Genomic DNA, 14,425 nt, shown 5'->3' on the forward strand with positions numbered 1-14,425 from the left:
AAATATCTTATAAAATATAAAAGCTAAAATGTCTCTTAAAGCTCTGCCCCTTTAATTAGTGCATACTAAATAATTTAACTTTAGCCTACTACTACAACCATATTATTTACCAGCAACATAAAGTGAAACAGAGGCAGAGGTGTATGTTTTGTTGTGGTGTGGAATATAAATTAGGACCCTTTTCATGAGAAAAGTGCATTTCTGATCTGACCCTGCTTTATTTTTCAGTGTTTGCTGAGTCTCACCTGTTCCCTCCACCCTAATTTTTCTACTTGCCCGACTTCTCAAATTTACTTGTCCTGCCTAGGTTTTATTCTGGTTGTGTAGTGCTCATGGCTTATATCTTACTAAAATCCTTCCCGTTGACTATTTACACAGTATTTATTATTATTATTATCAGTATTTATTATTATTATCTATAATTACATTTAAATGGCATTGCATACATGTAAAATTAAATGCTATTTCACATTATTTGACCAGTAGCAGTTACACCCATCTGAACAGGTCAGCCACCTGTTTAAAGCCCGATCACAGTTGAAATCTTGAAATGAAGGGCCTTTAATGGCCAAAACATTAACCTGGACAACATTTTAACAGCTGGTTGGCTCAGATGTTATTCTTTTCATTGCATTCACATGCTGCAGTGGACATTTTAGCTTGAGTATTAATGTAGTATCTGAAGCACCGTCTCCACGTGTGTTTATTGACAACAGGGTTATAACCTGGACACGTTAGCTCGTCGGTAAGAAAACAGGTGATTGTTATTACGTGCGTCTGCCCCAGACTCCGAGTCAAACAGCGGCAGTGTTAATGAAGCAGCGTCAGGCTCGGTGAAATCGCGGATCAACGTTAAATATATGACGAGCCGCGAGCGATGCAGCTATAACCTATCTACCTATAAGCTATATTACCCTCGTATTTTGATCCCGTCCGTCCGTCTTCGTCTTCTTCGTCTTCGTCTTCTTCTTCTGGCCCACCAGGTGAATTAAGTGCTATTGGCGGAGTTACAATGCATAGTAGGCTACCGCCACCTACTACAAGGTACATTCACAGACAGTCCCATTGCTTTTATGAGCGGTCGAGCGAGTCAAAAGCCGAAAAATCCATTTGTGGCGGACGTAATTCTTTCGTGGCGGGCCGCCACAAATAAATGAATGTGTGGGAAACACTGCATATAGAACATGCTATACGTTTACCAAACAATCTGTCACTCCTAATCGCTAAATCCCATGAAATCTTATACGTCTAGTCTCTTATGTGAATGAGCTAAATAATATTTGATATTTTACGCTAATGTGTTAATTTCACACATAAGTCGCTCCTGAGTATAAGTCACACCGGCCAAACTATGAAAAAAACTGCGACTTATAGTCCGAAAAATACGGTAATTAGAATTAAAAACTAAAAATAATATTTTAATATGATGTACTTAGTCCATAAGTACACAAACGTGTACTTCATGTGTAGTGACATGCACATTTGTATTTTTACACTTTTTTTCCCAAATAACATTGTATGTTATACTCTTCTGACACCACCAGATGGCAGTATAAGTGTCCACATAAGAGGCCATAAGACCCCAATTCAGTAGTGTACACAATTTTGGAAATAAGCTAAAAAGTGCTGTCCACACATGTGGCCACTAAGGCCTTTAGAGTTAAAGCAATTTCCTTGAATAATGACGCAAATTCATGGTACAAAAATATTTATTTTAGGACATTTGTTGTGTGCAAAAGTAAAAGAACCGTACAATGCAGTCATGTTACACATTTGATGTGGAGGTATACACGTTTTGAGGTAGTGCAACATTTCCTGCGAGGCTTACATCTGTATTCCTTACAAACACAAAATCCTCACTTGTATGTGCATTTGAAAGCAACTGTGCAAAAAAAAAAAAAATATTGGATCAAAGTCATGTGATGCATCAGCGGCCACTTGGGAGCTCCTTTTATGAGGGGGCTGGGAAGTGTAATTAGTGGGACCAAAATAGTGCAACCTTACACACGGGCTCAGATTGCATCTCAACCAAAACAGGTTGGTTCAGGAGCACACCAATGTAAACAGAAAGTGCTTCGCAGTGCTATTTCTCTGTTACTTCTACGCTAAGAATAAATATTCAAATATGTACAAATGTAAACAAACATGTGCGACGATGACTCCATGTGGGTCTGAAGCTTTCACTTAAGTCTTCCGCTTTCCGCCGTCTCTGAGCTGTGAGGGGGAAAAAAAGAAGGCTTTTTTTTAGTTGGGTGAGAATATATACAACCTAAAAGCCCACAACATTTTTGACAGATTCGAACATGCAATTGCCCAAATTCCTTACAAATGACGCCTACAAAGCTAAGAAGCATTTTCTAGCAGTGTTTTTCAACCTTTTTTGAGGCAAGGCACGTTTTTTTCATTAAAAAAATTACGGAGGCACACCGCCAGCAGAAAACGTTAAAAAAATGAAACTCCACCAGGTCGTCATGCCTTATTTTGAGTTTGTTGGTGTTTTTCCTGTGTGTAGTGCTTTAGTTCCTGTCTTGCGATGTTATTTTGTTGGTGTTTTCCTGTAGCAGTTTCATGTCTTCCTTTGAGCGATACGTGTTAGCAATCAAGACTATTTAAGTTGTTGCTATCCTTCTTTGTGTGGACATTTGATTGTCACGTCATGTACGGATGTAGTTTGTGGACGCCGTAAGTTTTTGCTGTCGTCCAGCATTCTGTTTCTGTTTACTTTGTAGCCAGTTCAGTTTTACTTTTGTTTTGCGTAGCCATCCCTAAGCTTCATTGTCTTTTCCTTTTGTTTATTTTTGGTTTAAGCGTTACATACCTTTTTTACCTTCACTCTGCCTCCCTTTGTGCTCTGCATATTGGGATCACGACTAACCATCCTCGTCTCACCCGACACATTCCGACTTTTACAAACCTGCTGCCACCTACTGACATGGAGTATTACGTGGTTACCCTGCCGAGTTCTACACAGCAAAGACACTAAGTAACGGAACATTATTTGCAGATTCTAATTATTTATTTGCAAAAAAATTATTTTTTGGACTTTTTAGGTGAGGTTGCATAATTTCCCACGGCACACCAGACAATATCTCACGGCACACTAGTTGAAAAACACTGTTCTAGCAAAGACTCATTTTCTTTCATCCGCTTATGCTGATTCACTTCTGCAAATCAATTTCCTTATGAGACGGACAAAAAACAAGTGGTGTGGCACCTCAGATTTTTCTCTTCAACAAATAATTCCCCCAAGTTTTGGTGTATTTTTTTCGGTTCTAGTACAGCCAAACAATGCACCTTCTGTAACAAACTAGCCGCACGTTATTCCCATTTGATTGTAGACTCTTACTGACACCTTGTGGTGATCGGAAAATACTACACCTCATTTAAAAAATATATAATTCACTTCATTAGTTTGGGTACTTCCAGGTTGACGATGTCAGTTCAGTTCATGAGACAATTGAGAAGTAGACAAGTTGTGTTAGCTCTTACAAGCCTTGGAAAATATAAGTCTGTAAGTAAACTGTTTAACTTGTTTATGTAACTCAATATTAAGGTGGAAAGTGGCTACATTTGATAGTAAGATGTTTATTGAAAAACGATTTTAGTGCACTGTTTTTAATGGATGTTTTGAGGACTTAAAATGGCGGCCAGTCGTATATTTCCACCATCGAAATAGTTTCAAAACTCAGCAGTATTTGTTTGATGATAGTACTGTATATTTGTGTAAAGCTATTTTTTACATATTGTGTATTACATTTCAGTATGTTATTTGAATCACATCGCTTATACCGGGGGGATCGGCAACCCGCGGCTCTTTAGCACCGCCCTAGTGGCTCTCAGGAGCTTTTTCAAAAATGTATACGAAAAATGGAAAAAGATGAGGGGAAAAATTTTTATTTTTTGTTTTAGTATGGTTTCTGTAGGAGGACAAACATGACACAAACCTCCCTAATTGTTATAAAGCACACTGTTTATATCATACTTGCCAACCCTCCCGAATTTTCCGGGCGACTCCCGAAATTCAGCGCCTCTCCCGAAAACCTCCCGGGACAAATATTCTCCCGAAAATCTCCCGATTTTCAGCCGGAGCTGGAGGCCACGCCCCCTCCAGCTCCATGCGGACCTGAGTGAGGACAGCCTTTTTTCACGACGGGGAGGACAACAAGGTGACAAGAACTAAATCATCCAGACTAGAGACAAATTGTAATATTATGTTTATCTTACCTAAAAATAAATATATTTATTAATTTAAAAAAAACAACAAAAAAAAAACATTTTTACTATATTTTGCTAAATACATCAAAATTAATTGTATTTTTTTTGTATTTTTTCTGACTGATATATATATATATATATATATATATATATATATATATATATATATATGTATGAAATACTTGACTTGGTGAATTCTAACTGTCAATGTACTCCCCCCATCTTAACCAGGCCCCCAACCACGCCCCAACCCACCCCGACCACGCCCCCCATCCAACACCCCCCACCTCCCGAAATCGGACCTCTCAAGGTTGGCAAGTATGGTTTATATTAAACATTAGGCCGATAAATGCTTTAAAATGTAATATCGGAAATCATCGGTATCGTTTTTTTTTATTATCGGTATCGTTTTTTATTTTAATTTTAATTTTTTTTTTTATTAAATCAACATAAAAAACACAAGATACACTTACAATTAGTGCACCAACCCAAAAAACCTCCCTCCCCTCATTCACACAAAAGGGTTGTTTCTTTCTGTTATTAATATTCTGGTTCCTACATTATATATCAATATATATCAATACAGTCTGCAAGGGATACAGTCCGTAAGCACACATGATTGTGCGTGCTGCTGCTCCACTAATAGTACTAACCTTTAACACTTAATTTTACTCATTTTCATTCATTACTAGTTTCGATGTAACTGTTTTTATATTGTTTTACTTTCTTTTTTATTCAAGAAAATGTTTTTTAATTTATTTATCTTATTTTTTTTATTTTTTTTTTAAAAGGACCTTATCTTCACCATACCTGGTTGTCCAAATTAGGCATAATAATGTGTTAATCCCACGACTGTATACAGTATATAGCGGTATCGGTTGATATCGCTATCGGTTGATTTCGGTATCGGTAAGTAAGAGTTGGACAATATCAGATATCGGCAAAAAGCCATTATCGGACATCCCTATTAAACATGCTTCATTGAGTATTTGGCGAGCGCCGTTTTGTCCTACTAATTTTGGCGGTCCTTGAACTCACCAAGTTTGTTTACATGTACGACTTTTTAGGACGTGTTTTATGCCACTCCTTTTTCTGTCTCATTTTGTCCACCAAACTTTTAACTCTGTGCGTGAATGCACAAAGGTGAGTTTTGTTGATGTTATTGACTTGTGTGTAGTGCTAATCAGACATATTTGGTCACTGCAAGCTAATCGATGCTAACATGCTATTTAGGCTAGCTATATGAACATATTGCATCATTATGCCTCATTTGTAGCTATATTTGAGGTCATTTAGTTTCTTTTAAGTCCTCCTAATTCAATTTTTATCTCATGACACACTATCTGTATGTAATATGGCTTTTTTTTTTAGTTTTTTGCGGCTCTAGACAGATTTGTTTTTGTATTTGTGGTCCAATATGGCTCTTTCAACATTTAGGGTTGCGGCTTATACATTTGTCATTGTGTGTACCGTATTTTTCAGACTATAAGTCGCAGTTTTTTTCATAGTTTGGCCGGGGGTGCGACTTATCCTCAGGAGCGACTTATGTGTGAAATTATTAACACATTAGCGTACAATATCAAATAATATTATTTATCTCATTCACGTAAGAGACTAGACGTATAAGATTTCATGGGATTTAGCGATTAGGAGTGACAGATTGTTTGGTAAACGTATAGCATGTTCTATATGTTATAGTTATTTGAATGACTCTTACCATAATATGTTACGTTAACATACCAGGTGTCAAGACTTGGTCCTGGGTGTTTGCTTTTCCGGAAGGCAACGGAAAGTTGGCTCGGGCGAGACGGGAATGTAAGTACATATTTTAATTTTTTTACACTAACAAAGGACAAAAAAAAAAAAAGAGGACAAACGAAAAGCGCGCACAGTGGCGGAGAACAAACTATGAAACCAAACGACTATAGTAGTGATGGGTCCGGCAACACCGATGCATCGGCGCATGCGTCGAGCTCATAGAGCGAAACCCTGTGTCGGTGCGCGTACCGCTTTTAGAAAGTCACGTGACCGATCATGAGCTGTTTTGGTCACGTGACCGATACGCGAACTGTGTCGCACTGACGCCTCCTCTGTGCCCTGTGAGCGTGTCTTTTCTACAGCCGGAGAAATAATAACTAAGAAAAGAAAGCGTCTAAAATTGAATACGTTGGAAAAACGGTTTGTTTTTTTAAAATAAAAATGTGTAAAAAAAATAAACAATTTCCAGGTCCACAAATATCCTCATTCACAACACGTTCTCTTAGATTTCCATGTTATGATACATGTTCACATTATCTAAAAAAGACAAAAAATATATTTTTATTTAAATGAAGTTATGAAATAATCCTAAATGAAATACAATGACTTGGTTTATATTATTGTATATACTAGGTCAGTGGTTCTCAACCTTTTTTCAGCAATGTACCCCCTGTGATTATTTTTTTAATTCAAGTACCCCCTAATCAGAGCAAAGCATTTTTGGTTGAAAAAAAAAAAAGATAGTGCTGTATTTTACTTCTTTATGTCATCAGTTTCTGATTTATTGAATTGTATAACAGTGCAAAATATTGCTCATTTGTAGTGGTCTTTCTTGAACTATTTGGAAAAAAAGATATAAAAATAACTAAAAACTTGTTGAAAAATAAACAAGTGATTCAATTATAAATAAAGATTTCTACACATAGAAGTAATCATCAACTTAAAGTGCCCTCTTTGGGGATTGTAATAGAGATCCATCTGGATTCATGAACTTAATTCTAAACATTTCTTCACAAAAAAAAAAAAAATCTTTAATATCAATATTTATGGAACATGTCCACAAAACATCTAGCTGTCAACACTGAATATAGCATTGTTGCATTTCTTTTCACAGTTCTTTTTGACAGACATTTTAGTGACAAACCTAAGCTTGTGCTTCACTGAATTTATGAACTTACATTCATATTTTGTTGAAGTATTATTCAATAAATATATTTATAAACGATTTTTGAATTGTTGCTATTTTTAGAATATTTTTTCAAAATCTCACGTACCCCTTGGCATACCTTCAAGTACCCCCAGGGGTCCCCATTTGAGAACCACTGTACTAGGTCATAAAATCAGTGTCAGTTGAGTCGGTCCATAGGTTGCCTGTAGGGATTTTTAATGTCCAGCAGATGTCAGTATTTAGTGACACAGTATCGACACAGTATCAATACAGTTTTGCAATGTGTCGAAACGCTTCATGACGCCTCATCAACCCATCACTAGACTATAGCATTAATAAACAAAAACTTACTTGGCTTGGACTAAAGTAGCAGCATGAAAGATGGACATGAAAACAAGTGTCAGGAATGTGAAGAGCATAAATGTGGGATGTCGCCAGAAAGACAAACTGAAAACAATGAACTTAAATACTACAGACATGATTAACGAAAACAGGTGCGTGACGTGACAGGTGAAAACTAATGGGTTGCTATGGTGACAAACAAGAGTGCACAACGAGTCCAAACGTGGAACAGGTGAAACTAATGGGTAACCATGGAAACAAGACAAGGGAGTGAAAAGCCAGAAACTAAAGAGTCCAATAACTAAACTAAACAAAACATGACTAAAACAAAACATGATTACACAGACATGACACCAGGCACGTTCTCAGTTGGTTATTTATGCCTCATATAACGTACACTTATTCAGCCTGTTGTTCACTATTCTTTATTTATTTTAAAATGCCTTTCAAATGTCTATTCTTGGTGTTGGCTTTTATCAAATACATTTCCCCCCAAAAAATGCGACTTATACTCCAGTGCGACTTATATATGTTTTTTTCCTTCTTTATTATGCATTTTCAGCCGGTGCGACTTATACTCTGAAAAATACGGTAGTGAGGGCAGAACACTGCATGTACTGTACAATTCCTCAGAATAGCTGCTCCTTTTAGACGGAATGACTGCAGAATAAGCCACCGTCGAGCCAAAGAAAGTTGCGAGTGCCAGCACCTTCATAAAGAAATTCATCTTCCTCCCCTCCCTCTGTCGCCGTTCATCGCTCCTTTTTGCCAACAAGTGTCTTCAATAAAAGGTAAGATGTTAAATGTTGCAAATTTGCCTTCTCATCTGCATTGTTTTCTGCATGTAATAATTATTTTCCAGAAAGTGTGTTAATATTTAACAAAAAGAGAGGTGCCAGTGTATGTCTTTCATTGGAAGGTTTGTACCTAATCAAGTATGCAAAAAGAAAAAGGTTTCAATGGCGTGGTTGTGTGCTTTAACTTAGCAGCTGCGATTATTACATCTGGTTTGAGGCCATTTTTGGGGGTATTTTTGCATAAACTAAACCCAATAGAAGTATTTTTGTTTCTACAGCCACACAATATGCTTCTGAAATCAGACAACTTTAAAGCTTAGACCAGACCTGGGCATTCATCCGGCCCTTTGTGCGTCCCTGTCCGGCCCCCGTGAGGCCAATCATAAATTAAAAAATACATTTAAAAAAATTATCTATGTCGAGTGTGCAATACAACGGTGCTGCTTTTGTTTTGAACCAGTAAGCCATTAACTAAGAGTCTTCCCTCAATAACCTCAGAATTATTGCTCATTAGTAACCCTAACCCTAATATGTTCCAATATGTTTTTGGCAATATGTTATATTGCCAAAAGTATTTGGCCACCCTTCCAAATGATGAGAACCAGGTGTCCTAATCACTTGGCCCGATGTATAAAATCAAGCACTGAGGCATGGAGACTGTTTCTACAATCATTTGTGACAGAATGGGCCGCTCTCAGTGATTTCCAGCGTGGAACTGTCATAGGATGCCACCTGTGCAACAAATCCAGTCGTGAAGTTTCCTCGCTCCTAAATATTCCAAAGTCAACTTTATTATAAGAAAAGTGAAGAGTTTGGGAACAACAGCAACTCAGCCACCAAGTGGTAGGCCATGTAAACTGACAGAGAGGGGTCAGCGGATGCTGAAGCGCATAGTGCAAAGACTTTGTGCACAGTCAGTTGCTACAGAGCTCCAAACTTCATGTGACCTTCCAATTAGCCCAAAATCTATGTAGTTGCAGCAATAAATATCATCTTTAGTAAATAATCTATTTACAAACCCGTTTCCATATGAGTTGGGAAATTGTGTTCGATGTAAATATAAACAGAATACAATGATTTGCAAATCATTTTCAACCCATATTCAATTGAATGCACTACAAAGACAACATATTTGATGTTCAAACTCATAAACTTTATTTTTTTTTTGCAAATAATAATTAACTTAGAATTTCATGGCTGCAACACGTGCCAAAGTAGTTGGGAAAGGGCATGTTCACCACTGTGTTACATGGCCTTTCCTTTTAACAACACTCAGTAAACGTTTGGGAACTGAGGAGACAAATTTTTGAAGCTTCTCAGGTGGAATTATTTCCCATTCTTGCTTGATGTACAGCTTAAGTTGTTCAACAGTCCGGGGGTCTCCGTTGTGGTATTTTAGGCTTCATAATGCGCCACACATTTTCAATGGGAGACAGGTCTGTACTACAGGGAGGCCAGTCTAGTACCCGCACTCTTTTACTATGAAGCCACGTTGATGTAACACGTGGCTTGGCATTGTCTTGCTGAAATAAGCAGGGGCGTCCATGGTAACGTTGCTTGGATGGCAACATATGTTGCTCCAAAACCTGTATGTACCTTTCAGCATTAATGGCGCCTTCACAGATGTGTAAGTTACCCATGTCTTGGGCACTAATACACCCCCATACCATCACAGATGCTGGCTTTTCCACTTTGCGCCTATAACAATCCGGATGGTTCTTTTCCTCTTTGGTCCGGAGGACACGACGTCCACAGTTTCCAAAAACAATTTGAAATGTGGACTCGTCAGACCACAGAACACTTTTCCACTTTGTATCAGTCCATCTTAGATGAGCTCAGGCCCAGCGAAGCCGACAGCATTTCTGGGTGTTGTTGATAAACGGTTTTCGCCTTGCATAGGAGAGTTTTAACTTGAACTTACAGAAGTAGCAACCAACTGTAATTACTGACAGTGGGTTTCTGAAGTGTTCCTGAGCCCATGTGGTGATATCCTTTGCACACTGATGTCGCTTGTTGATGCAGTACAGCCTGAGGGATCGAAGGTCACGGGCTGCTTACGTGCAGTGATTTCTCCAGATTCTCTGAACCCTTTGATGATATTACGGACCGTAGATGGTGAAATCCCTAAATTCCTTGCAATAGCTGGTTGAGAAAGGTTTTTCTTAAACTGTTCAACAATTTGCTCACGCATTTGTTGACAAAGTGGTGACCCTCGCCCCATCCTTGTTTGTGAATGACTGAGCATTTCATGGAATCTACTTTTATACCCAATCATGGCACCCACCTGTTCCCAATTAGCCTGCACACCTGTGGGATGTTCCAAATAAGTGTTTGATGAGCATTCTTCAACTTTATCAGTATTTATTGCCACCTTTCCCAACTTCTTTGTCACGTGTTGCTGGCATCAAATTCTAAGTTAATGATTATTTGCCAAAAAATAAATAAAAAAATGTTTATCAGTTTGAACATCAAATATGTTGTCTTTGTAGCATATTCAACTGAATATGGGTTGAAAATGATTTGCAAATCATTGTATTCCGTTTATATTTACATCTAACACAATTTCCTAACTCATATGGAAACGGGGTTTGTAGTTTCAGCAATAAATATCATCTTTAATAAATAATCTATTTAGTTGCAGCAATAAATATCATCTTTAATAAATAATCCATTTAGTTGCAGCAATAAATATCATCTTTAATAAATAATCTATTTAGTTGCAGCAATAAATATAATCTTTAATAAATAATCTATTTAGTTGCAGCAATAAACATCATCTTTAATAAATAATCTATTTAGTTGTAGCAATAAATATCTTTAATAAATAATCTATTTAGTTGCAGCAATAAATATCATCTTTAATGAATAATCTATTTAGTTGCAGCAATAAATATCATCCTTAATAAATAATCTATTTAGTTGCAGCAATAAATATCTTTAATAAATTATCTATTTAGTTGCAGCAATAAATATCATCTGTAATAAATAATCTTTTTAGTTTTAGCAGTAAATATCATCTTTAATAAATAATCTATTTAGTTGCAGCGATTAATATCTTTAATAAATAATCTATTTAGGTGCAGCAATAATTATAATCAATAAATAATCTATTTAGTTGCAGCAATAAATATCGTCTTTAATAAATAATTTATTTAGTTGCAGCAATAAATATAATAATCTTTAATAAATAATCTATTTAGTTGCAGCAATAAATATCATCTTTAATAAATAATCTAGTTGCAGCAATAAATATAATATTTAATAAATAATCTATTTAGTTGCAGCAATAAATACAATCTTTAATAATCTATTTAGTTGCAGCAATAAATATAATAATATTTAATAAATAATCTATTTAGTTGCAGCAATAAATATAATAATATTTAATAAATAATCTATTTAGTTGCAGAAATAAATATCGTCTTTAATAAATAATCTATTTAGTTGCAGCAATAAATATAATAATATTTAATAAATAATCTATTTAGTTACAGCAATAAATATAATCTTTAATAAATAATCTATTTAGTTGCAGCAATAAATATCATCTTTAATAAATAATCTAGTTGCAGCAATAGATATAATATTTAATAAATAATCTATTTAGTTGCAGCAATAAATATCATCTTTAATAATCTATTTAGTTGCAGCAATAAATATCATCTTTAATAAATAATCTATTTAGTTACAGCAATAAATATAATCTTTAATAAATAATCTATTTAGTTGCAGCAATAGATATCATCTTTAATAAATAATCTAGTTGCAGCAATAAATATAATATTTAATAAATAATCTATTTAGTTGCAGCAATAAATACAATCTTTAATAATCTATTTAGTTGCAGCAATAAATATAATAATATTTAATAAATAATCTATTTAGTTGCAGCAATAAATATAATAATATTTAATAATAATCTATTTAGTTGCAGCAATAAATATCGTCTTTAATAAATAATCTATTTAGTTGCAGCAATAAATATGATAATATTTAATAAATAATCTATTTAGTTACAGCAATAAATATAGTCTGATAGATAATCTATTTAGTTGCAGCAATAAATATCATCTTTAATAAATAATCTGGTTGCAGCAATAAATATAATATTTAATAAATAATCTATTTAGTTGCAGCAATAAATACAATCTTTAATAATCTATTTAGTTGCAGCAATAAATATAATAATATTTAATAAATAATCTATTTAGTTGCAGCAATAAATATAATAATATTTAATAAATAATCTATTTAGTTGCAGCAATAAATATCGTCTTTAATAAATAATCTATTTAGTTGCAGCAATAAATATAATAATATTTAATAAATAATCTATTTAGTTACAGCAATAAATATAATCTTTAATAAATAATCTATTTAGTTGCAGCAATAAATATAATCTTTAATAAATAATCTATTTAGTTGCAGCAATAAATATCATCTTTAATAAATAATCTAGTTGCAGCAATAGATATAATATTTAATAAATCATCTATTTAGTTGCAGCAATAAATATCATCTTTAATAAATAATCTATTTAGTTGCAGCAATAAATATAGTAATATTTAATAAATAATCTATTTAGTTGCAGAAATAAATATAATAATATTTAATAAATAATCTATTTAGTTGCAGCAATAAATATAATAATATTTAATAAATAATCTATTTAGTTGCAGCAATAAATATAATAATATTTAATAAATAATCTATTTAGTTGCAGCAATAAATATAATAATATTTAATAAATAATCTATTTAGTTACAGCAATAAATATAATCTTTAATAAATAATCTATTTAGTTGCAGCAATAAATATCATCTTTAATAAATAATCTAGTTGCAGCAATAAATATAATATTTAATAAATCATCTATTTAGTTGCAGCAATAAATATCATTTTTAATAAATAATCTATTTAGTTGCAGCAATAAATATAATAATATTTAATAAATAATCTATTTAGTTGCAGCAATAAATATAATAATATTTAATAAATAATATATTTAGTTGCAGCAATAAATATCATCTTTAATAAATAATCTATTTAGTTGCAGAAATAAATATAATCATATTTAATAAATAATCTATTTAGTTGCAGCAATAAATATAATAATATTTAATAAATAATCTATTTAGTTGCAGCAATAAATATCATCTTTAAGCATGGCCTGATCCACATTGGATTGATTTTAGCCTGTTTATTAATAAATAAAATGTAAATATATCCAAGTTCGCTATATTTCGCTACAGGCGGACCTGGTCTAAAAGGTATTATTTATTATTTTTGTGTTCAACTGAACAGATCCAGATTGACAGTTTGAGGCCGAGGAAGCGCCGCTGGCGTGATGACGACGAGAGGTCAAAGGTCACTCACTTGTTTCCTCTGGTTGCTCAGGCAGAAGGTGCAGATGGGCCGCGGCGGCTGCGCGGAGCTGTGCACGATGGCGTGATGGCGAAGGCACGGCTGCCTGTCACGGCTCCCCTCCTCCTCCTCCTCCTCCTCCGCCTCCAGCAGCAAGACGTTGGCCAGGTGGGAGATGTAGCTGCAGGCCAGACGCAGCGTCTCCACCTTGGAGAGCTTCCTGTCGGCGGGCTCGGTGGGGATGAGAGTGCGCAGCGTCGTGAAGGCCGTGTTCACGCCCTGCGTCCTGTCCCGCTCCCGCGCGTTGGCTGCTTGCCGCTGCTTGTTGCCGCCCGCCAGGCGCGCCTCTCTGCCGCGTCTGCGCCTTTTCCTCCGCCTGGCCGCCGCCGGCTCCTCCTCTCCGCCGGTGGACTTCCCGTCCCACTCGTCGTGCTCGGAGGTGAGGCTGCTGTCAGTGCGGTCGCTGCCCGGGGACTTCATCCTCCTGGCTGCCTGACGTCCGAGTGGCGGGTGCGGGGAGACGCGGCGCGCGGCGTGTACATCATTTTATCCTAAGAGGTGAAAATAGCACCGGAGTGGCCAAACAGCTGCTGCTGATCCGGTGACCAAGGGGGTCCGCTCCGGATCAGCATAGAATTTCTACTGCGTGACGGCTGCTTTCGGGGTCGCCAGCCCACCGCGGAGAAGACAAGACAGGTGGACGGCGCAGGAAGGGGAGAGGGGGGGGGGGCGGGGGGGCACCTGTCGTGCTGGAAGATGCAGGTTTAAGGTCGATTCCATG

General features: G+C 35.8%; 1 protein-coding gene across 1 annotated transcript; it reads right to left on the reverse strand.

Moving 5' to 3' along the window:
* Nucleotides 1-13,641: 13,641 nt before the first annotated feature.
* Nucleotides 13,642-14,124, reverse strand: LOC133578109 (transcription factor 15). Its single transcript, XM_061932286.1, has one exon. It carries the CDS (start codon nucleotides 14,122-14,124, stop codon nucleotides 13,642-13,644), a length of 483 nt encoding a protein of 160 aa, XP_061788270.1.
* Between the last annotated feature and the right edge of the window lie 301 nt (nucleotides 14,125-14,425).

Source organism: Nerophis lumbriciformis, linkage group LG38 (assembly GCF_033978685.3).
Source record: "Nerophis lumbriciformis linkage group LG38, RoL_Nlum_v2.1, whole genome shotgun sequence".
Lineage (NCBI taxonomy): Eukaryota > Metazoa > Chordata > Actinopteri > Syngnathiformes > Syngnathidae > Nerophis > Nerophis lumbriciformis.